The sequence below is a fragment of the Lygodium microphyllum genome, chromosome 14 (assembly GCF_053477565.2).
Source record: "Lygodium microphyllum isolate KBCC chromosome 14, Lygodium_microphyllum_v1.1.10, whole genome shotgun sequence".
In the NCBI taxonomy this organism is placed as follows: Eukaryota; Viridiplantae; Streptophyta; class Polypodiopsida; order Schizaeales; family Lygodiaceae; genus Lygodium; species Lygodium microphyllum.
Genome location: NC_141148.1, coordinates 105786838 through 105811812, shown reverse-complemented (window position 1 = coordinate 105811812; position 24975 = coordinate 105786838). Strand labels below are relative to the sequence as shown.

The 24975-nt window shown below is 38.2% G+C and overlaps 1 protein-coding gene across 1 annotated transcript; it reads left to right on the top strand.

Moving 5' to 3' along the window:
* Nucleotides 1-20286: 20286 nt before the first annotated feature.
* Nucleotides 20287-21075, top strand: LOC148025940 (germin-like protein 9-3). Its single transcript, XM_087692030.1, has one exon. The coding sequence runs from the start codon at nucleotides 20428-20430 to the stop codon at nucleotides 21073-21075; it is 648 nt and encodes a 215-aa protein (XP_087548156.1). The 5' UTR covers nucleotides 20287-20427.
* The last annotated feature ends 3900 nt before the right edge of the window (nucleotides 21076-24975 follow it).

Here is a 24975-nt window from a genome sequence, read left to right as displayed (position 1 = left end):
CTAAATCTATTTTCACCCTGCTATCTCTTATCTTCAAGAACTTGGCTTGAAACCTTCAACCCTTCTCTTATTACTACCATCTCCAAAGTCTAAGCTCTTGAACCCACCTACATTCTTCTCTTGCCAAACCCCTGTGGTGTCTTTCAACCCTATGGGCTGTGACAATGGCGGGGGCAGTGACGATGGTGATTAACTCCCCTTCTCTCTCTCTCTCTCTACCTCTGCCTCTCCCTCTCAAAGCTTTAACCTCTCTCAGTCTCTCTTTCATTCTTTCTCGTAAAATTTTTCTTGAAAAATGTCACGCTCGGGTTTTTGAAACTTTTTTCTCAGACCGGAGTCGCTATTTGCATCTCTATTTGCGTCACTATATGCGTCCCTATTAGCATCACTAGTAAAATTAGCGATGCATATATTGACACAAATAGCTACGCATATTGCGACACTGCTTTTTTGCATTGCGAATGGCCGTCGCTATTGCCCCATTCCCTTATAGTTTTGTGGATGTGGAACTATGCAAAATTTATCCAGTGACATATAGTGGCCCAAACAGAACTCCAAAGTGAGTGGTTAGCAAGGCATGGAAGCTATTTCTAGCAAGGTTTTTAGGCTAATCCTCAAGATTGATCTTGATCCCCCCTAGGTTCATATTATCACCCATTTCCTTGCATAAGGAAGACGAGAAGCTCCATAGTGGGAGGATGTTCTAAAAGCAAACATGGACTTCACAATTTGTGAGTTAGTAGTAGTAGCTATTTTCTTACTAAAAATCTAAAAGACATACATAAAGGACCTAAAGGGGCTTTAGGGAAGGGTGAAAGGAGGATACATATCTCTCAATCACCATTTGAGGGAGGCCTATATTAGGACTTTGCTGATTTGAAAGGGAAAACCTCTTAACATAGCAAACTGTAGGAAGGACGTTGAGCCAAAGAGGAATGACAACTTCTTGGCAATTCAAGAAGCTAGGAAAAATATCTTTCCTAGGGACCATTGGAAGACCTAGAGATTTAAAATCAGGAATGTATGGAAGAGTATCCCCTTCAATAAGCTTAACATCTTACTTTGGAAGGTGTGCACAAAGATATTTAGCATTAATGAATGGATAGGATGTTGCAATGTAGAGAGAAGAGATGTAGAGAAGAGAGAGAGAGAGAGAGAGAGAGAGAGAGAGAGAGGAGACACACCATGTACACTCCCAAAGACTATATCATATCAATCACAATCTAGATATATATAGGTGCCACCTAGTCTAGATAGGGTAAGCCATATAAAGCTCCAACACCTCAACTCAAACAAGGGTCTATAAACCCTTGGGGAGCAAAAGGGAAAAACACGGCTCCTATATACAAATGTACAAACATGATCAACAAGGCTTATTGTGTGCATGTAAAGTGAATCCATGCATGTGAAGTGAAATTGAATATGTATGTACAAAGATAACCAAGAGATCTAAGATTTATGTGCATGGGTGAAGTGGATGATGCCTAAAAGGAGTATGTACAATGGCACTACAATGTCATAGTAGATTAATTCCCAAAGATTGAACTTGAGTGCCGCAGAGTGAAGAATGCTTCATTAAGTCCTTTGATGAATATATTTGCAATCATCTGATCACTTAGAAAATGTTCCATCCTGATTGTGCCTTTCTTTACTTCATATCAAACACAATGATAATGCATTGCAATATGTTTAGACTTGTTATGTTGAATATAGACTTTAGCAAGACTAATAGTACTTTGGTTATCAAATCAAAGTGGTGTGGTTGAGAGAGCAGGATATCTAATATCTTATAGAACTTGTCGAAGTCATAGTAACTCTTGAGCTGCTAAAGATACAACTGCATATTTAGCCTTTGTAGTGGAAACAACAACACAACGTTGTTTCTTGCTAGTCTAAGAAACAAGACATCATTCATAAAGAAACAAATTTCACTTGTAGAATGCATAGATAAGTGAGAGCTTGATTCTATAATCATCAATGGATTTTCTTTTGGACAATGTTTCATCCCTCATTTTCAATGACAAGGATTTCTTGGATGGAAAGTAAAGATATTGCTAATTGTTAAAGGTGACGGATTGCATGATATTGTTCTTGGTAATTATGAATGTCTGCCTCAATCAATTGATTAGGCTCATGATACTACCCTTGTAATGGAAGGACCTATATTTACCCTTGTAATGGAAGGACCTATATTTGAACATTGGAAATTTTTTTATAATGAATGGATCGGATGCAATAAAGTAACTTGTCAGTATATTCTTTTCGCTCTTCAAGAATTTCTTATGCTTGATGTATGTCATCTTTCAACCTCAAAAGCTATATGGGAGTACTGGATAGCAAATTTTGAGAAAATGCTGATTTTCTTGAGAATGGTCTCAATATTAATGAAGACCCTATCTCTTATAGTGATAGGAACAATGGTAGGAGGCCATGGAAGTTGAGTATGAATTTCTTCTCTCTAAAGGTACATGGGTTCTAACCGAGTTACCACTTGGACATACAACTATTAAATGCAAGTGGGCTTATCAAACTAAAACAAAAGTAGATGGAACATTTAAAAAATTCAAAGCAGGGTTATTTCGCAAAGGTTTCTCACAAATTGCTAGAGTTGATTATCAAGAAATTGAGAAAAATGTCTACAAATATTAGTGTGAATAAGATCAAGTAAATCTTTGGAATGAGTTGTGGTGGAAATAGAAAAGGGTTTGGAAAAATGCTTTTGAAGTGCATAATATTGACAAATACCCATGTGAGGATGAGCTTTGAATTCTATACTTTGAACAAGGTCATGCCAATAAAGATCAATAAACTTAGAAAAATCTGAGTGAACAAAGCGATAATGTCATATTTTGCTGTTGAAATTGCCAAGACTTGTAACAACATTTGCCATAACTTCATTTAAAAATAACTAAAAAAGATTACCATATCGAGGAGCGACAGCTATAAATTGGATGTCTTTCTCAATGCAGCACTTGGTAAAGTCAAAACACACAAAGAGACCAAGATCTACAAGTCTTGTAACTGTAAGAAGATTACTTTGTAGATCTAGGACATGTAAAACTCCATGCACTACAACATATACATGCTATAACGACGTTTTCTTTATATATAAAAAATGTTCCCATTGTTGGTATTAGCATCGCTAGAAAACCATCGCTATTTGCATCGCTATTTAGCGACACACATACCGACGCTAATACCGACAAAAATAGCGACGGTTACAGTGAATTTTCGACGCTAATACTGACGATTGTAGAATACTTTTCTGACGCTGATACCGATGGTTATAGAGAATAAATTTTTTTTGTGGTAGAGCTGCAGATGCAGCCCTGCCCCATAGTTAGAGCCACATAGGGCTAAGAGACAATTCCTGCTGTCAAAGAAGTTAGACAATCGATCCCAAATAATTACAAGACTTTGCAAACAAGTACTTTCATGACATTAATTAACAGAAATGTGCATTGCATTGATAAAGAAAATAACAGATTTAAATTGAGAAGTGCTACTACGACAAAGCAAATATGGAGTCATGCTACAAGATAGAAGTCCAAATCATATATACTTTGCTATTACACATGGAGGATAGAGGCCATAATGCCATACATAATACAAGATGGGGAGTAATCCTATGTAGCCTAATCTGCTCTCTACGACTCATCCGCATCAGAAAAATCGTATCGTTGTAGTGGCATATCGAAGGGAGTCTGCAACAGCAAATGCATATATAATTGTGAATACCAAATACAAATTGACATATAATGACAAATTTCTCAAATTAGAAACGATATTTATTACTACTTACCGGTCCTCCACGAGCATAGAGCTTCTCGATCAGGGCACTCAAACCATGCTTCTCCCCATATGTCACCTCCAGTGCAGTCGGGTCGCGATTCGTAAAACCTTGCTGTGGCACACAAACATTGAAAAAAAACGTACTTGAGATTCATGTTCGAAATACATACATCAACATGGATGTCATTAAATTAGAGTACTCTACCCTATTAATACTTACAAAATCTGCCACGAATGTTGCGTGGCCGCCGCTACCAAGGTGATGCACTGATCCTGCGTCCAAGCATGCATTTGCTGCGTCCTTCTGCTGCTTCCACTTGTTTGGAATGGATGTCACCTCATCCTGAAGATTACTCCAGTCCTCTATATCCAGCCACTTCGGCTTCAATTTGCCCTGCTTGACTGCTTCGCGTGCATCAAACCGCCTATGCGACTAATAGTCACACATACGCGTCATTATCCACCCTCTCGAAAATCTATCATTGCTAGAGGGCTAAGGGAACTCTCGATACAATGTATCGATTATTTACTCCTTGCTGGCATCTGGGATCTCCTTCCACTTGTCTGTAATGTTGTGCCGAAATACTTGTTGGCACAACTCATGCATCCTAGAGATGACAGCTTTTCCATCATCATTCATGTATAAATGGCCAGAGGCCTTATCTATGAGATACGAGTAACCTACAAGATTTTACAAACGGGTACTTTCAGGACATTAATACAAATGTGTCAAACACAATTTGAATTGATAAGTGCTACTGCAAAAATCTTCATGCGAAAATACATACCTGGAGGAGTGGGTTTCGTGTACTTCTTGTTAGCCCTCGGAGTGATCGGTGGGGTGCGTGAAGGAGTGGGAGTGATCGTTGGGGTGCTTGAAGGAGTGGGAGCAGTAGACGTTTGCTTGCCATTGCCAGTGAAAGACGGTGTCAACTCCCTAGTGGCAGTGCGAGTGGGGGAGACAGCATTCGGGTCCCCACAACAGGAGCTACCTCCTCCTCGACCATGTGACTCTGAAGCAAAGTGAGACCTGCGACTGCGTCTACTGGAGATCGACGTATCGGATCGTCTAGAGTCTGTCGATCGTGTTGAGGTGGAACGGGAAAGCTGTGCATCGGCTCTATCTCTGACCTGTGCTAGCTACTCCGGTGAGAAACACGCTAGCATTGCGTCGATGTTGTCATCTGTAAAATCCCGGCTCATCCTGCCGTCTGTGCCCAAATCCTAAACCTGCACATACAAGGAAAAATAAGTCAATTTGATAATGAATTGCAAGACATAATAAAATTAAGACTTAATTTGCAAGACTTCATTTTAAAATGATAAAAAAAATTAGATAATACAAAACACGATACTCCAAAAACATACAAACTGTCCTAACTGATTTGCAAAAACTAGACATGATGTAGTGGGAGGAACATTTTGATCGAGTCACTTGTGTTTAGGGTTCCACAATCTCATCTTGACATAGCTCAGTATACACCAAAAGGTCTATACAAAATTATCCACAAAATGAGGACTCTGCTTCATTTTCAAAAAACCCATCCTCTATCTCCTCTATCTCCATAGGTGAGATGTCTTGGTCCTCCAGGCCTTTCATCCTAGTTTCTTGTATGCCTTCTGTCATTGCTGCTATTAAAGGTGTCTCTTCTACGATTGGTACGGGGGTTCTTGCAAACACTGGGATACTCCTAGATGTCATGGGAATGACATACCACCATTGAGGTTGTTGCGGATTAGGAAAAAAACGACCTGATCCATATTACGATAAGTATAAAAGTCCACTTTGAGATTGCTAAAGTGCATCAAGTATTAGGGACGCTTACCTGCTCACAGTGATTTGGCAAAACAAATGTATCACTCAAATCGGTCCACTTCTTCATTGAGTCAATCTCAACAAAGCCACTTGGCGCTTGCCTAACAGTTGCACCTGCTCCTCTAGAGTAACCTTGAACCATTGCACATCAAATATGGTAACGGAGAAACTTTGATAGTCCACTACAAGGATACTCTGTAAACATCCGAAATACTCCATCTCTGCAACTACACGGTTTAGATCTGTGGCACGTCGTCGACTTTCCCGCTCAAACATTGCCATCACTCCACAGTCCATTGTTGAGCGTAACTTGTCGATGTGCTCTACTCTAAAATGTCGTCAACGTGACCATGCTGCACTATGGACCTTATACTGGGAGAAGAACAAGTATATTAGTTGTGATTTGCAGTATAGATTGTAATTTCTTGGGATTGCATACCTTGGGATTGCATCCATACCTTGGGTTTGCATCCACATGAGAAGTCCCACTCTTCTTCATAATTGTTTCTCCATCTTGAGATGCTTTGGTTAGGGCCTCATGTAGCCATCTAGTGGACATGAGTAGAGGCATCTCCTCTAAGCCCTTCGGATATCGAATGGGCTGTTGCCGCGTAATCCATCAAAAGTCAGATCTTGCAGACTCTCGCTCAACGCAAGCATCCTCATACCGTTGCAGCCACTTCTCCATCATAGCGCTATGCAGCATACAAAATCGGTTCACCTTGGACTCCATGGATGCGTCCATCTTCTTCTCTATTCTGTTTCCCACTAGGACATCTCCATTCAGACGATCATCCTCCTTAAGTGACCATATCAAGCCTTTGTCCCAGTCCATAGTGGACAACCACTAAGAAATGTACACCAAGGCCTTCGACACTAACCAACCTTCAACCATGCTATCCTCAGGACGAGCCCGTTGTCGCACAAATCCCTTTAAGTTCTTCATGAACCATTCAAGGAAAAACATCCATCGAGTATGGACTGGACCTGCAACATGCAATTCATCTACAATATGCACTAGAAGATGGGTTTGTATCATGAGCATACTAGTGGGAAGATACTTCTCCAAAAGACAAGCAATCTCTACTGCCATGCATTTTGCTGATTCAATCAATGATGTGTGAATCTCTTTTTGGGAGACAAACTGAACCAACTCGGACAATTTGTAAATGGCTATCCGTACCTCCCATGTCAGAGACCCCACAATTGTGATCGGCAATACGAACTGTGAAAACCATGATCTTAACATTGTGTATAAACAAACGGAGATTCTGAAATCTTATATGCAGAATCATGCCATACGCAGCCTCATACCGTACATACCTGACACATCTTATGCCAATCATGGGATTTGAGTCCTGTCAATTGGTCATCCTTTGTGAATGCTGTCTTGAGAGAACGCATTAGGCCAATCGGCGTGCGAAAGGACTTGATGTTTTCCTTTACTCATCGCACTTCATTGCCAGACAAAACCCAAGGAGCGCGTGGCAATTGCACTTGACTGTCGACGCCACTTATAAGCCAATATGGTTCCATCTTTCCCACTACTTTTAAATCCATCCTCGCTCCTAGTGTGTCTCGCTGCCTAGTGAGGTGGTCCCATAGCAAGCTACCCACATTCTCAAAAATGTGCATGGGATCTAAAAGGTCGTTAATCTTCAGTTTTTTCCAATAAGTCAGCTCATAGAAAATTGAGAATCGTCGCATTCCACTGGGAAGCGAGTCTTGGTCCACCATCCTGCGATCAAACCAGTTCAGTGCATTCATTCTCGCAGGAGGGTGACCAAGAAATCCTTCTCTCATGACATGACCCTCTGGCAAAAAAGCCCGATATCCCTCAAATACTATCTTCTTCATAGATTTTGACATACAAGAATCCAACCTTGGTCCACACAGAGGACATGCATGGTAGCCTGATATGACTAGCCCTGCAGAACACACATGTACAATGAGGCATGTCATAATACCAATAGCGCTCAAAGAAAACTAGCAAAATAAGAAAACACGCTTTAACAGAGCGTTCTCCATAACCTGAAAAGTCATGCATGGTCCACATAAGAATTGCCCTTATAGTTGCGGATCGCCTACCAATATGTTTGCTCATGTTCTCCACTACAATTCCCTCCCACAACTCCTTTAGCAATCAGTGGAGAGAGGTAGACATCCATATTCTTGACTTTGTATCGTCCAGGCACAAGCAAGCTGAGCAAAAGGTGTCCTTTCTTGGTGGAAAGCCATGGTGGTATATTGTAGTTAACAAGGACCACAGGCCATACACTATAGGAGGTGAAACGTAAACCAAAAGGATTTAACCCATCCATGGCAAGACCGAATCGTAGATTCCTCACCTCCTTTGCAAAGTCAGGGAAAGTCTCGTCAATGTGATGCCATGCTTCAAAGTCAGCTGGTGTACGCTGTACACCATCAATGGATCGATTTTCCGCATGCCATGTAGTCAAATTTGCAAAACTCTTGGTTCGAAAAATGTGACGAACATGCGATATCAGCGGAAAGTGCCTCAAAACCTTCTGCGGAATAGTCTGTCCTTGCAAGTCATTTAGATACCTGTCTGCATTGCACTTGGGACATGTGGCCAACAATCCAAACTCTTCTCGGAAGAGAACACAATCATTGGGGCAAGCATGAATGCAATTATAATCCATGCCTAGCTTTCGCAGCACTTGTCTTGCATCGTCACGAGACTCAGGCATCGTGTTTTGGATAGGCAAAATATAAGATTTCAACGTTCTACAAATTGCAATGAAGCACGTTATTAGAGTGCTATATAGCACATTTTAATGGCTTTCAATAAAGAATCATACACATCATAATATACCTGAATAGCTCTGTCACAGTCGCATCACTCCATCCATACTTTGTTTGTATACCCAACAATACAAGAAGTGTCTTCACACGGGATACCCAACTCCCATCATACAATGGAATGGCAGCCTCTGCAATTCAAGGATCTTGGGATTCCGAGTCCGTTGGAAGCAATGATTAGATCATGTCCTCTAACTCGGGCTCCAAAAAAGCAGGAGGATTGTCCATGTCTCTAGCATTCTAACCCATAGAAGGGGGTTGAGAATTATCACCTTCTATGAGACAGTTAGTTATCTCGGATGGCATTTGTATAGAGCGCAAACGAACCCGTCTTACTGGACACAAGAGATCTGTGGATTGCAATGTATTGACATGGCCCTGACCCTGTAAAGGACGTTAAGGAGCTAACTTCTAAGATAACCCCAAACTGTTATACTTAAATCAATTACATGTCATATAGTAATGAGAGAGAACTTACCGCAATCTCGTAATTCAAGACTGCTTGGTCGATTATCTCAACTCCAAACTCTCCATACTGTTGCACATGCTCTATGGACAAACGACGTTTCCGACGAATGGCCAATTTGCATTGCGTGCATGGATAGGGGACACGTTGATTGAGCCAAGCCTCAGGATCACCACCATGTTGGTCATGAGTGCTAGACATCTTAACTGTAATGTAATGGAATGATAATTTAATAAGGATTCTATATTGTATATTGGGATCACTCCACTATATATATTTCAGGTCTTTTTTTTTTAATTTTCCTACCTATCTCTTTGAGTTCGGCTCTAAACTTATCTATCTTTGAGGTCGGCTCTAAACTTATCTATCTTTGAGGTCGGCTCTAAACTATGCTCACACACATACATTTTCGTACCTACATTGCAAAGAATAAAAACCAACACAAGAAAAATTTTGAAAACACTCGCTTTCATTTCTCTCTCTTTCAATACTTCCTAACCTACATTGCAAAGCAACACAAAGCAACACAAAGATCGAAGACAAACTAACACTTTCTAACCTACATTGCAAAGCAAAACAAAGATTGTAAAGAAACCAAAATAGGGCATACCGTTGTGCTCTCTTCTTCCTCCACGACTCTTCGTGCGAGCGACGCTCCTCTCCTCGCGTGTGGCTCGCGGCTTGCTTCCTTGCTCACCTCCCTTGCTTACCTCTCTTGCTCACCTCCCTCTGTTGCTCACAATCCTTTCTTTCTCTCTGCCGTCGCGCTAAAATGAAACAAACGTTCGCGTTTCGGCAAAATTTTGCCGCAGTAAGTCGTCGGTATCTGCGTCTTTAAAAACGTCGGTATTTGGTATTTGCGTCACAAATACTGACGTTTTTAACCGATGCAAATACCGACGTTTTTAAGGACGTAGATAGCGACACTAATACCGAGGCTAATACCGACGTCGAAAAAAAAACGTCGCCTATAGCTTTCCATAGCACTAGATGGTGCACAGAGATGGGATGCTAATACCATCTGGTGCTATGCAAAGCATGACATATCAGTCCCTATAACGCCGAAAAATTATTGGGACTGATATGTCATGCTTTCTATAGCACCAGAATGGAAAGCATGACATATCAGTCCCAATAACGTCGAAAAATTATTGGAACTGATATGTCATGCTTTCCATAGCACCAGATGGTGCATAGAGATGGGATGTTGTATGCGCACGTAGTGAGCACCCGAAGGTCCCTAAGAACAAAAGAGCTCTACTTTTGCACAAAAAAAAAGAGAGAAGACTTGCATGACATGAAGCAAAAGACTAATTGGGTACAATCTCCCCCCATGCCTTGTGTGAGCACTCCATAAAGCATGTATTTGATATATTATTCATGTCCAAGCTCAAAAAATAGCCCAATTTACAATTAGCACGCTTTAGCTTTTATGTTTGCTTTTGTCCCACTAAAGAATTAAAGATATTGGGCGCCCAAACAGTCGGGCTGTACCCAAATACAATGTCCAATAACAAATATTTAAATCATGTGCCCATGCGCATACAAAATAATAAATAAATATTAGTCGATTTAATAAATAAGCGCATCAAAATAAATATTGGCGCCACACCTAAGATGCACGTCCATAAAAAATAATAATTTCTTCTAAATAACTTGAATACATGCTATCGCACAGTGCTTCCCAACACCACCACACATCAACTAAAGCATTCACAATTGTTAGAAAATAATCAAATTAAGTCGACAAAAGTGAATAGTTAGCAGTCTTAGCTACAAAATCAATAAATTGGTTAGAGCTCAATCCTAACCTTAATTTATTACGAGTAGGCACTCTAAACTCATAAATGTCTATTAATTTAAATATGTATTTTGTGAAATCACCTGCTATGGAATCACCCACTCGCACATTAAATTAACGAGATGCCCGAAAAGAGCAGGTGATCCCATCGACTTTTCGCACAAGGAATCCACCTTATGTATGAGCCTCGGCAATAAATATAATTTTACGGAATCCACTGCAAAACCTCACGGAATCCACCGTGGAATATACCTCATGGTATCATGTAGAGCAGGCAGTGGTAGCGTTAGGAAGCACTGGGCGATAGCGTGTATTCAAGTTATTTAGAAGAAATTATCATTTTTTATGGACGCGCATCTTAGGCGTGATGCCAATATTTCTTTTGACCCGCTTATTTATTGAAGCACCTAACATTTATTTATTATTTTGTATGTATATGGGCACACGATTTAAATATTTGTTATTGGACATTGTATTTGGACACAGCCCGACTCTTTGGGCGTTCAATAGCTTTAATTTTTTAGTGCAACAAAAGCGAAAATAAAAGCTAAAGCATGCTAATTGTAAATTGGGCTATTTTTTGAGCTTGGAGATGAATGATATATCAAATACATGCTTTGTGTGGCACTCACACAAGACATGGGGAGAGATTGTACCCAATTAGTCTTTTGCTTCATGTCGTGCAAGTCTTCTCCCTTGTTTTTTGTACAAAAGTAGAGTTCTTTTATTCTTGAGGACCTTTCGGCGCTCACTATGCACGCATACAGCATCCTGTGCACCAATGGTATTAGAGTGAAGCTAAGATCGAGGACTTCCAATCGCTTACCATCTCGCGCGAAGGCCGAGCTCTACAGTCAGCCTTGTGACAATCCATCAATACCAACATGTTCGTGGCAGTGAAAAACCCCCTGCTACACTGTTGGATCGGCCTCTACAAGCGGCCTGCTACACTGAAGGACCGGCCTCTACAGGCGGAGGACCACGTGTGAAGCTTCTTCATCAAGTCTTCTATTCTTAGAAGAAAGAGATAAGCAATTTCAAATTACTGTGATTAACAAGCTTAATAAGCTTTTAATAAAGCTGAATTCTTCAAAAGTTAATGACGGCAGCGGCAGGATGCAGTCAATGGTGACAAACATGGCAAGGACGTGCCGTCGTCCTGGGAAAAAAAAATTTATCCCTTAAGCTTTATTAAAGCTTAAACCAATTATCTCCTTTGAATTTTTTCTCATAGCAGCAGTTCCCACTGGAGCAAAAACAAACTCGTCTTCAACCTTCTGCAAGCCCCTATTCACACCTGTGGATTGACAGAATTCAATTTCAGCAAACAGATTGCTATCCGCAGTCTGCACGCACGAATTATCTTCTTGAAAGATGACCGTGATATCAAATTCTGCATCCGCAAAGAAAAAATACTACAAAAAACTATTTTTAAAAAAATAAATAAGCCTTGTAAACCCGACTTTGAGTTACACTCATCCCCCTAACAAGATTTCGAGTGTGTGAGATCTTTTAGAATTTTGCAGGATATCAGATCAAACCATGGAGGATTTTATGACTAAAGGTGACTTACCCGAATCAACAATGGAGCAGAAACTGGATTTGATTATGATACAACTTCAAGAGGAACGAAGAGCACGTCAAACTTTGCAAGCTCAATTGGCCAATCTGCAACGATCTACCGCCAACCAAGATGGACCGCAATTTGAAGATCTTATACGACGTATGATCAATGCAACACTTGAAGCGCAATCTATTCGGAAAGAAACAAAGATAAGTAAAAGAAATTTCAAATTTTGTACTTTCAATGGGTTACGTGATGGAAAGAGTATACTTGCTTTTATCATTCAATTTGATGATTATTTCCATGAAGAACAATATGCTGAGAAAGAAAAAATTAAGTGTGTCACTAATGATCTAGTGGACAAAGCATCCCTATGGTGGACTGTTGTCCGTAAGAGCATTGATTGTCCTACTACTTGGGAGACTTTCCAAAAGAAATTTTTGTAGAGTTTCCTTCCGTCCCAATTCCACGAAAAATCAATCAAACAATGGGATCTTCTGCAACAGAGGGATCACGAGCCTATTTCACAATATACCGAGCGTTTTTGAAATGCTTTATTGTAACTTCGAATGCTCCAAGATGTACCTGAGGCAACCCATAAACACAAGTTTATCTCTGGCTTACTTGGACATTTTTATGTGGAGGTCAACATGTTCAAGCCACCGAATCTCAAAGATGCAACTTCCTTGGCCCATGACACTGAAGACAAAATTCGAGGACGAGAGAAGCAACCATAAAAATTTTAAAATAATGGTAACTTTGGTTCAAAACAATTCAATTCAAATTTTCGAAGATTCAATCAAAATTGTTTCCTTCCATCTTCATTACATAAATCTTGGACACGATGGGAGCACACACGACTTTATTTCTGTAAAATTGGTCAAAGAATTGAATTTACATACTGTTTCTACACATTATCGTATCAAGGCTGCATTCATAGGCGCTAGATACAATCGAATACAAGAAGTGCATAATTTAGAAATTAAAATTGGTGATTATATTGAACGTAGAAGTTTCTTAGTTATTTATTTGCAATCTAGTGACATTATCTTAGGAATGCCTTGGCGTCATCAGTACAATCCCGATATAGATTATTTCACGCATTCAATGAAGATTCATTCTAATGGGAAACAAATCACATTGTTTGGTATGCATACTTTCGATAATTTTCCATTGCTTAGTCATACACAGGCTAAACGTGCATTACGAAAAGGTAGCAAATCCTATTTAATATGGGTAAATGAAATTGAATCTAAAGAAAATCAGATGCATCCTAGGCATGCACAATTTCTTTCACAATTTCAAGAGTGTTTTGCTGCTAACTTACCACCTCATTTATCACCTATCTGTCTTAAAGATCACAAAATAGACCTAATTCCTGGATTACAACCACCATGTAAAGCACCATATAGACATAACCAAATTGAATAGAAAGAAATTCAAGCTCAAGTTGAAGAATTGTTAACCCGAGGACTCATTAGACCTAGTAGTTCTCCATTTGGTGCATCTGTCCTATTAGTGAAGAAGAAAAACAATACCTATAGGATGTGCATTGATTATTGTGCCCTAAATAAGATCACTGTTAAGAATAGATATCCGATTTCTAGGATAGATGATCTTATGGACAAACTACAAGGACTTGCAATATTTAGCAAGATAGATCTTAAATCTGGATACCATCAAGTACGATTGGACACATCTGATATATTCAAAACTGCATTTAGAACACAATTTGGACACTATGAATTCCTTGTTATGCCTTTTGGTTTAACTAATGTACCAGCCACATTCAGTCGTATGATGAATCACATATTTTTGAAGCATCAGCATTGTTTCATTGTTTTCTTTGATGACATATTAGTTTTCAATAAGTAAGAATGAGAACGAGCATTATGAACATTTATTCTTGGAATTCAAATTATTGAAAGAGAATCAATTATATGCTAATCTTGAAAAGAGAAAAATTTTCCAAACACAAATTGAATACCTAGGACATATTGTTTCATCTGAAGGTATTAAAGTTGATCCTAAAAATATAAAAGCAATTTTGAAGTGACCGTACCTAAAAATGTGCATGGATTATGTTCTTTCTTAGGTCTTGCTAGCTTTTATAGAAAATTTGTGAGAAATTTTTCATTGCTTGCATTACCTTTGACAAAATTATTAAAGAAAGACATTGTGTATCATTGGTCTGATAATCAACAAAAGTCCTTTGATTTACTGAAACATGCTTTAATTCATGCTCCTGTATTGTAATTATCTAACTTCAATAGACCATTTTTCCTAGTAGTCACACTGATGCTAGTGGATTTGGAATAGGAACAGTCCTTATGCAAGATTCTCATCCCATAGCTTACTCTAGCTACAAACTTAAACCTTCCAAACTTAAGTATTCTACTTATGATAAGAAATTGCTAGCTATAGTACAAGCTTTACATCAATGGAAACACTATTTAATGGGATCTGAATTCATGATCAAAACTGGCCAACAAAGCATTAAACATCTCCTTAGTCAACCACAAATATTTGACCAACACATTAAATGGGCTGCTTTTATTCAAAGCTTTCATCCACTCATACAATATCAACCCGAAAAAGAGAATGTTGTTGTCGATGCTTTAAGTAGAAGATCGATTATTCATAATATCTCTGTGATATCTTTTGACTCTCTTCTCCCTATGAAAGATACCTACGACCAAGACCTTAGTTTTCAAGCTGATTGGAATAAATTAGTTGCAAATAAGTGGATTCCCATTGATTCATTGTCTTACACTGATGGATTCATGTTTTATAAAAAAAGATTATGTGTAACTGTTCCATTTCGATCATTTGTTTTGCATGAAATTCATTGTCCCCCATAGCAAGACCATAGAGTAATTATTTCTACTTTGTATACATTGATTGAAGATTTTTATTGGCCACACATGGAATCTGATGTATCTAACTTTGTATATGAATGCTTAATTTTCCAAAGAGTTAAAAGATGCCATGGTAAACAATATGGTTTATGAATGCCTTTACCAATTCTAGAACGACCATGGGAACAGATCTCAATGGATTTTATCACTGGTTTGCCTAACACTAAAGCTAATCATGACATGATTTGGACTATTGTTGATAGGTTTAGCAAACAAGCATATTTCATTCCATGCAAGAAAATGTTAACTACATCTCAAGCTGCTTAATTGTTCTTGAAAACTGTTTTCACTAATCATGATTTGTCCAAAAGTTATTATTTCTGACCATGATTCTAGATTCTGCAATAATTTTTGGACTACTTTGTTTGCTAATTTAGGAACAAAGATTGATTTTTCATCTGCATTCCATCCTGAAATAAATGGACAAACAGAAGCTACTAACAGTACCATTTTAGATCTTTTGCATGCATACACAATTTTAAAACCACAAACATGGGATACACATTTACATTTACTTCACTTTGCATACAATAATACACCACATAGAGCTACACAGAAAGTACCATTTGAAATTATTTATGGATATAGATTACCTACACCTATTATATAATTGTCAAACAAAGTTCAAGTTGCTGATGATATTGCTAATATGCATGCTACTATTTTTTATGAAGTTAAAGATATGATTGCTAAAGCCTAGCAATCATACACAAAACAAGACAATAAGAGAAGAAAATCTATGAGTTTCAAAGTTGATGATTATGTTTGGTTACGTATTGAAAAGTGAAGATTACAAAGTGTTGACAAACACCCTATTGTCAAGTTAGCTCCTTGATTTTATGGACCTTTCAAGATTATTCACAAAATGAATGGTAATGCATTTAAACTAGAATTACCACAACACTGAAAAATCCACAACACTTTTCATATCACTTAATTACGTTCTTTTAGAGGCCAATTACATGTACATCCAGTCTATGAAAGCCCTCCTTTGCTAGAAGGAAAAACTGAAATCCTTGAGCCTGAAACTATTCCAGATACTGACTTTATGACCACTAGAAATGACCGTAGATATTCTAGATATTTGGTTAAGTTTAAAAATCATCCTGTTGAAGAGGCCCAATGGATGCATGCTTGAGACCTAAGTGCTTACCCCTCTCTGTTGGCTCCACATTGAGCTAATAGAAATTAAGGACAATTGCTATCCCACCGCGGGGGTATGATGCTAGGAGGCATATTCCACGGTGGATTTTGTAAGGTTTTTTGGTGGATTTCATAAAATTATATTTATTACTGGGGCTCATACACAAGGTGGATTCCTTGTGCGAAAAGTCGATGGGGACACTTGTCCTTTTCGGGCGTCTCATTAATTTAATGTGCAAGTGGGTGATTCCATAGCAGGTGATTCTGCAAAATACACATTTAAATTAATGGACATTTATGAGTTTAGAGTGTGCACTCATAATAAATTAAGGTTAGGATTGAGTTCTAACCAATTTATTTATTTTGTAGCTGAAGACTGCTAGGTATTCACTTTTGTCGGTTTAATTTGATTATTTTTTAACAATTGTGAATACTTCAAATGATGTGTAGAGCAGACACACATCAGTGGCATTGGGAAGCATTGGGTGATAGCGTCTATTCAAGCTATTCAGAAGAAATTATCATTTTTTATGGGTGTGCATCTTAGGTGTGGTGCCAATATTTATTTTGACGCGCTTATTTATTGAAGCACATGACATTTACTTATTATTATGTATGCACATGGACGCACGATTTAAATATTTATTATTGGACATTGTATTTGGGCACAACCCGACTCTTTGGGCGCCCAATAGCTTTAATTCTTTAATGGAACAAAAGCAAACAAAAAAGCTAAATCACGCTAATTGTAAATGGGGCTATTTTTTTAGCTTGGAGATAAATAATATATCAAATACATGCTTTATGAAGCGCTCACACAAGGCATGGGGGGAGATTGTACCCAATTAGTCTTTTGCTTCATGTCGTGCAAGTCTTTTCTCCTGTTTTTTGTGCAAAAATAGAGTTCTTTTGTTCTTGGAGACCTTCCGATGCTCACTACGCGTGCATATAGCATCCAATCTGTGCACCACTAGAATCAAGAATGAAAAGGGATCCATCACAAACATGAAGTATCATTTCCTAATAGATAGAATAACTCACACAATTCGCTTTTCCAGTAGTGTTATCATATGTAGTAGCATATGCTCTATTATGATCTGAATCAAAATGCCTCTTGAAACATACATAGGTTTGGTGATCACTATTTTTGCAGTAGTCACAAGGAGAATAATCTCTGGATAATAAACATGGTTGTTGATTTGTAATATCATATTCTTCATCATATTGTTTTTCCCAACAATCGTCCGTAGTAGAACCATTTCTATTGCAATAAGAATAATGTCTATTAGGAAACTTGAGATGAGAGAAGTTACCACTATGATGAATCCTATATGTAAAGCACAGAAAGGGACACCTTCAAGCAAATAAAGATTGGTCACTTTGTTCTGATTGTGTTTTCTCTTGTGAGATCACAACTTTCTCTTGATTTGTATATTGTCATTGTGAATATTCAATTAGAGATATACAAGCTTGATTAAAATTGATTCCATCTTTGTCAAATAACATGATAACAATATTATCATAAATAGGATTCTTTACCATATAAAGAAGCTATGTTACTAATGGCTTTTGTGGAATGGCATTACCAGCAATAGCAAGTTGATTGATAATGTTCCTAAATGATTGAATATGTGTTGTCATAGAAGTTTTGATGTTGTATTATAACTCATTGAGCTTAGTACAAATATAAAGTATTTTTGTAATAGATTTTTTCTCAAAACTTACTCTCAAATATTCCCATATGGCTTGTGAGGTTGAAAGATGGCATATATCAAGCATTTGAGATTCTGAAGAGTAGAAAGAACACACCGACAAGCTGCTTTGTTGCATCTATCCCACCCATTAAAAATAGTTTTCCATTCTTCATAGATAGGTCCTTCAGTTACAAGGATATTATCATGAGCATGATGAATTGGTTGAGGTGGACATTCATAATTACCAAAAACAATATCATGCAAGTTGTCACCTTCAAGAATTAGTAGCATCTTTAGTTTGCATCCAAGAAATCCTTGTCCTTGAAAGTGAGGAATGGAATGTTTTCCACAAGGAATCCATTGACGATTATAGAATTTGACATATCTGCCTAAGAGAATACATACAATATGAGATCATAGAATCTACACACCATATATGAGATGATGAGGAAAGTGTAACACAACAAGTTGTATGCAAAAGCTATACTGTAAAGAAAGATATCTAGTTCAAAAAACATACTCCAAAAGAAAGAGACCCAAGTTAGATGAAACATGGGCAATAATAAAATGATCCAAAATCGGTGAAACATGTGCGAGAATAAATGGACTCATCATAGACGAGAAATATGAATGATGACCAAAACATTATTTCTTTACTTTTTGGCCAATAAGAGATAATGATCTTGCTCATTTTGGCAAAGACTCAAGAGTGAGTAATTGTGATAAAACCTATATTATAGAAGTTTGTACGAAAAGCTATTGTCCTATTTGTTTTCATGTTTTAAGTCCAATTTACTTGAACTGACACAACTTTTGATAGGAAGAAAGGTGTTGTCTTAAGAGTTCTCCAAATAGAAACTTTTAGGTTGTCCAAGTAAGGCATATCTACAATTCAACTATTATGTGCAATCTAAATGATGATCTAGTGAACTTCTTCTATGCTTAAAATTTAGAATACAAGATACTCATAACATATATAATATATCAAATTTAAGCATGAAAAGAACATGAATCAAGAATTGATGACATACTACGTCATAAGTATACTTTCTCATTATCTTCTTTAAGAAGTTGGTTGTAGCCGATCATGATAGCTCTAATACCATGTTGAGACATAGAGAGAGAAGATATGTAGATATGTATGTGTGTGTGTGTGTGTGTGTGTGTGTGTGTGTGTGAGAGAGAGAGAGAGAGAGAGAGAGAGAGAGAGAAAGAGAGAGAGAAGAGACACACTATGTATACTCCCACAAACTATATCACATTGATCACAATCTACATATATATAGGTGAGATCTAGTCTAGATAAGGTGAGCTATATATATCTCCAACATAGGAAAATTTCTCAATCTGTCTCCTTGGTGTCCTTTATGCATTAAGTATAAGGAGATGATCTGCATTATCGATTTTTACCCTGCAAGTATCCCATCGAATTGGAGAAGGAGGTTGCTTCAAGATGAATCCATACTGGCTGGTTGTACTATCTCTGCTAGGGTACTCTATATCCTTGGCAAGGATCTTATAGTGAGTGTATACCATTGATTGGGCTCTATATTGACTAGCGTGCATTGCCCCTGTCATAAGCTGGATTGGCTGTTACAAAGATAGATGCTCAAGCTAGATTATCATGTTCCCTCATCAGCAAGACTATGCCACTCTATGACTGGATTGATTGACTAGACATTCGGTTGAGACAAGGCAGGGTTGTAGTCCAACATAGATGCCAAAGGTGCTCTTTTTAGAGATTATGGGTAGTTGTAGGAGGCGAAAGCAGGACATTGAAATGTCATCAGAGCAATTCTTATTAGAACTATATGATAACATAGGATAGCCAAAATTTTTGCTAATATTGATAAGTGCAAGCTTATCACTATCCTGTTTTGTAAATTTGAGACTTATCTCAAATCTCTTTGTAGGAAGTCATCTAGTTACAGGCTAAGATTACTTTCTTCGAAGCGTCTCCTAGGACGATGTATATCATGTAACACCTTCATTAATACGAACCGCATTATTAAAAGTATCGCATCGCATTCGACAAAATACTAGGATTGAGGAACTCCGCGTGGGTGGACGGCTCCCCTCGTGAAGAGCGATGGTAATCCGGCGACGGCCTGCATATTGATATGTCAAGGTGAGGCGATATAAGCGACGAGGTGAGCGGCTCCCCTCGTGAAGAGCGATGGTAATCCGGCGACGGCCTGCATATTGATATGTCAAGGTGAGGTGATATAAGCGACGAGGTGAGGATCACAGTTTGCATTGAGAACAAGTTCCCTGCAGCGGGTTCTCATAGCGAGACACATAGAAAAGCACAATTTATTGTACATTGAAGAAAGTTTTCCGTTGAAGCTGCAGCAGCAGATCACACCGCCGGAGCAGTGTAGGTAGTGAGCATATAGTTTTCCACTGTAATATGGCCGGTAATGATCACGGGCTAGGGATAATTGCAGCGATGGCAGCCACTGCTGTAGCTGTAGCGGTGCTAGCAGGGACGTTCCTGTTAGCGGGGGCGTCGGACCCAGAGGCGGTAACGGACTTCGTTGTGCCGGAGGGCATGAACCTGACGGAGATAGACGGAGGGTTCTTCACGTTCAACGGCTTGCGGCGTGGGGCGGGCGCCGGGGCGGGGCAGTTCGCCGTGAAGAAGGCCTTCGTGGAGCAGTTCCCAGCCCTGTCGGGCCTGGGGATATCCGGCGCGGTGTTGGAGTTCCGGCCCAAGACGGTTAACCCGGTGCACACGCACCCGCGCGCGACGGAGCTGCTGTACCTCACGCACGGCATCCTGCACGTGGGGTTTGTGGATACGGGCAACCGCCTCTACGTCCAGCGCCTGGAGGAGGGCGACCTGTTCGTGTTCCCCAAGGGCCTCGTCCACTTCCAGATCAATCTCAGCGGCCACAAGACCGCCCGCGCCTTCGCCTCCTTCAGCTCCTCCGACCCCGGAGTCGTCTCCCTGCCTGCGACCCTCTTTGGCTCCCACATCAACCCCTCCATCCTCAAGCAGGCCTTCCAGATCGACGACTCCGTCCTCTCCCAGCTCCAATACCCGTTCATGGTTTAATAGGGTTTCACGTTCGGGTTCATGTACTTACCTTATAGCTTTGGTTTTCCTTTCGCTCGCATCCTGTGGTCTCAGGCCTCGCCTCGTCGTGTCTGTCACACTTCCCATCGAAAAGATTTCTTCAGGTATTAGAGCATTGCTCGCAACTCTCAACAGCTAGGGTCTTCTTTCTTTGACTTTATTGCGCACTATTTGAATAAAGATCACATAGTATCTACAATTGAAAATCAACCTTATTACCGAAAATGAGCCCAAAATTGAAATGGATTAGTTCAATTCAAGGACTTGGAATGATTAATTTCCCATCTAGAGTTCTCACCTGACATATCTAATTCAACCATTCACTCTTGCTCATTCACATCTTTAAAACTTGTATACATCACTCAAGAAACAATTATTGGAGTTAACTTTTATATGTTCCATGCTTATGAGTCTCATAGATGTATGATCCTTATGGGATCTTGAACAATCAAATTAAAGTTGGGATTTCTATAAGTCTTGACCTTTTTACATAAACCATAGCCATGTAAAGCATGAACCAAGGAAACAATCAACATATTTTGTAGCCTCCTTGAACAAAGTGAAATTTGTATTTATGTTCTTAATGTTTTGATCCCCATTCCATGGAAGAAAATACAAATTAACAAGCTATGAATCCAAGGTTTAAACAATACTTCAAAGGAAGCATCATGAATATAAAGGAGCACTTGTATGTGTTGGCCTAAGCATAAATTGTGTAAAGCTTAGTTTCTTACATTATGTCTATTCTATGCTACTAAGAATTGTCCTACTCTTTCAAATGCTTATGTGATTGGTCCTCCTTGAGGAACAATGCTTTGGTCTCTCTTGACTTATACAAGTGGAGATAAAGATGTCGCATCACCTCTTCTATAACTACTCTTAGGAACTCTCAGCTTGCTCGTTCACATCATCATAGTAGAAGCATACAACTGATATTAACTTTATAAATACGAAAGGATCTAGCCCCCGATAGAATTGAATACCTAACATGGAAAGAATGGTTGAATACAATGTGTGAAGACACTACTTGAAAGAATTTTCAAAAACAAGTAAAAAAGCTAATTCATATCCCATGCTTGGTATCCTAACCAAGGGCAATGAGAAATAAGCATTAGCCTAAGTCTATGTATGAGAGTAACAAAATATAAAGTGTATGCATTAAATGACTAAAAGAAAAAGCCAATGTGAGAGATACTATCCACTTTTGCATCTCAATTACAGTAATATGAAAGAAGGAAAAGAGAATGGAGAATGGAGAAAAAGAAGACTATTTTGTCTCTATCTAGACCATCTATCTTTTGTTATGCATAATCTATTGAGACCTCGATCATCTTCATTTGGTATTCGAGCTTGAGAACAGATTTGGAGCAAGGAGCATGTTGATTTGAGGTGTATATTGAATCTAGTGCTTGGTGTCTACCAATAAAAAAGATATAGATCTTCCTATTCCCAAATCAAGTGAAATATGTATCCATATTCAAGGAGCTATTGTTGCTTGATTTGGGGCTTTAATGCCCAATTTAGGAATTTGTTGCTTGATTTGGAGGGAAATTTTAAAGCCATTGGCAACTAAACAGAATATGTAAATTGTTTAAACCCATGAGGAAAATGGGAAACTCCAGGGAGAGAAAACAAAAGCGAGAGACATGAACATCAAAGAGCATACATAGAGATTGAATAGAAAAACCCAAAAGTGTGTCAACTAAGCACATGAAATAGGATTATATAGAGAGTACTACCATGCTATATATAGACATATTATAGATAATAGGGGTCTGAGTAGGTGGAGACAATGAAGATGATAATGGCTTGAATGAGCAACGCCCTCCTATCATGAATGAAGTAGGAAAGAAAAGCACACCACATGGCTTGCTAGCTCTACTTTTAAGAAGAAAAGTAAACACAAGTAGTATGCACTATTAATTGGAAGTAAAGCACATGGCTTGCTAATATTATTAAAAAAAACAAGAATCAAAAGGACACAACTTGTTAATATTATCACTCTTAGATTTTGAAGGAAGTTAGCTAATTCAAATATGGATTTTAAGGTGCACTTTGTAGGAATTAAGATAATTTTTTGCGAATCTGTAAGGCATTTTCAGTGGAAATTGAAGATTTAAAGCTTCTAGACGGCCGTTTTTTCAAATCATTTGAGGCATATGATGTAGGTCATTTTAAATGTAGAGGCAAAGGGGAGTGGAAAATCAAGTTTATAAACAAGGAAGAAGTGTCCAATCCTCATTTGGACATTAATTTAGCACATTTGAGGTGGAGTTTCATGCCAAAAGACCTTAATTTATGAAGAAACATGGACTGGGCAGCCAAGGAGGCCGTAAAAGACTCCAAAATCAAGTAGGCATGTTCATTTTGAAGGGGCACTTGGGTAGGCTTCAAAGGGTGGAGCTTTTTAATGTAACTAGTCATTATGAAGAGAGAAAGAAGGAGAAAAGAGGCATATAGAAGCAAAAGATGGAATTTTGGTACTTGATTTCTTATTCTTCTCCTTTAGCACTTTTAAATACATAGTTAGAGCCTACTCATTAAGCTTCATGTGATGATAGCACTCTCAAGTGATGAATCAAAGAAAGAAGAATGCTAGTTTATTAGTATTTCTCTCTCTTGTACATTTCAATCTTTCTGTCCTCCCTTTCCACACACATAATGGAAATTTCTATGAGAGAAGGGGTTGGGAGTAGGATAGAGAGAGGTGAGAGTGATATGGAAAAGAATATCCATGGTACATTGATCAAATCCATGAAGGATTTTCCAACTGCATTAGCATCTATCTTAAGTGTAAATGGCCTTGGATTCCACACGGTGCCTCAATCAGATTATGATGCATAAGCAATTTAATCATAAGTGCTCTAATTTTTATAGTTTGGACATATTTATTTTGGTGGTGCATAAACAAAAGTTTGAATTAAAATTTCAACACTTCACATTTTCTATTAGATTTTTTATTTATTATTAAATAAATACCTTGATTTTTTCTTAAATAAAAAATAGTTAAAAGTTATAAATAATTAGTACTATGCTAGTAATGACTCAAGAAACAAAAAATATTTAAAAATCACACATTTATTCTCAAATTATAGAAAAATAAGGCTTTTTATATCCAAATATGGTAGTTTGATAACATAGGGTTCCACTTGTTGTACTCTAAGTGTGCCAAGTAAATAAAAATTTGATAAATGTTGTTGCAATTGTTAAACTCTATAGTTTATTGTTGCATAAGGTAAGGCATTTTGATTCTTAAAATTTTAAGTATTTAGAATGATTGTGCTATAGTTTTTTTCTATTGGCTTTAGGATATTGATTGCTTCTCTTAACCAAGATATCTCTAAAAGTATATTTATTATTGATCCACTATTATCAGTGGAATTGTTTTCGAGATCTAGTTCAAACATAGCAATGTTGTTCAAATCTTTTGATTCCATTACAAACTACCATTACTATGGACTTTTAAGTATATTGATATATTTTAAATATATTAACTATTATGGACCCAATAGCGACGTTTAAAGCGATGAAATTACTCATGGAAAAAATTACGCCGGTCATCGCTATTAGCGACGCGATGAATTCGTCGTTATTAGAGTTGCTATTTCCGTCGCTATTAGCGTTGCTATTTTGCATCACCAATTTGGATAGCGGTGCAAATAGTGACACTAATAGCGATGGAAATAGCGACTCTAATAGAGACGAAAATAGTGACACTTCTAGAGTGAATTTTTTATGCAAATAGGGACAAATACAAAGGGGAAAAAATTTAGGTGATAGGACTACATCTAAATATTCTTATATAAGTCATCTACTATCTCTTCTTTCTTAGCCTCACCTCGATATCAATGGATTAAAGTGTTTCAATATCAAAAGAAT

Coding starts and splice junctions, on each gene's coding strand:
- LOC148025940 (XM_087692030.1), top strand. CDS start 20,428: ATGGCCGGTAATGATCACGGGCTAGGGATAATTGCAGCGATGGCAGCC.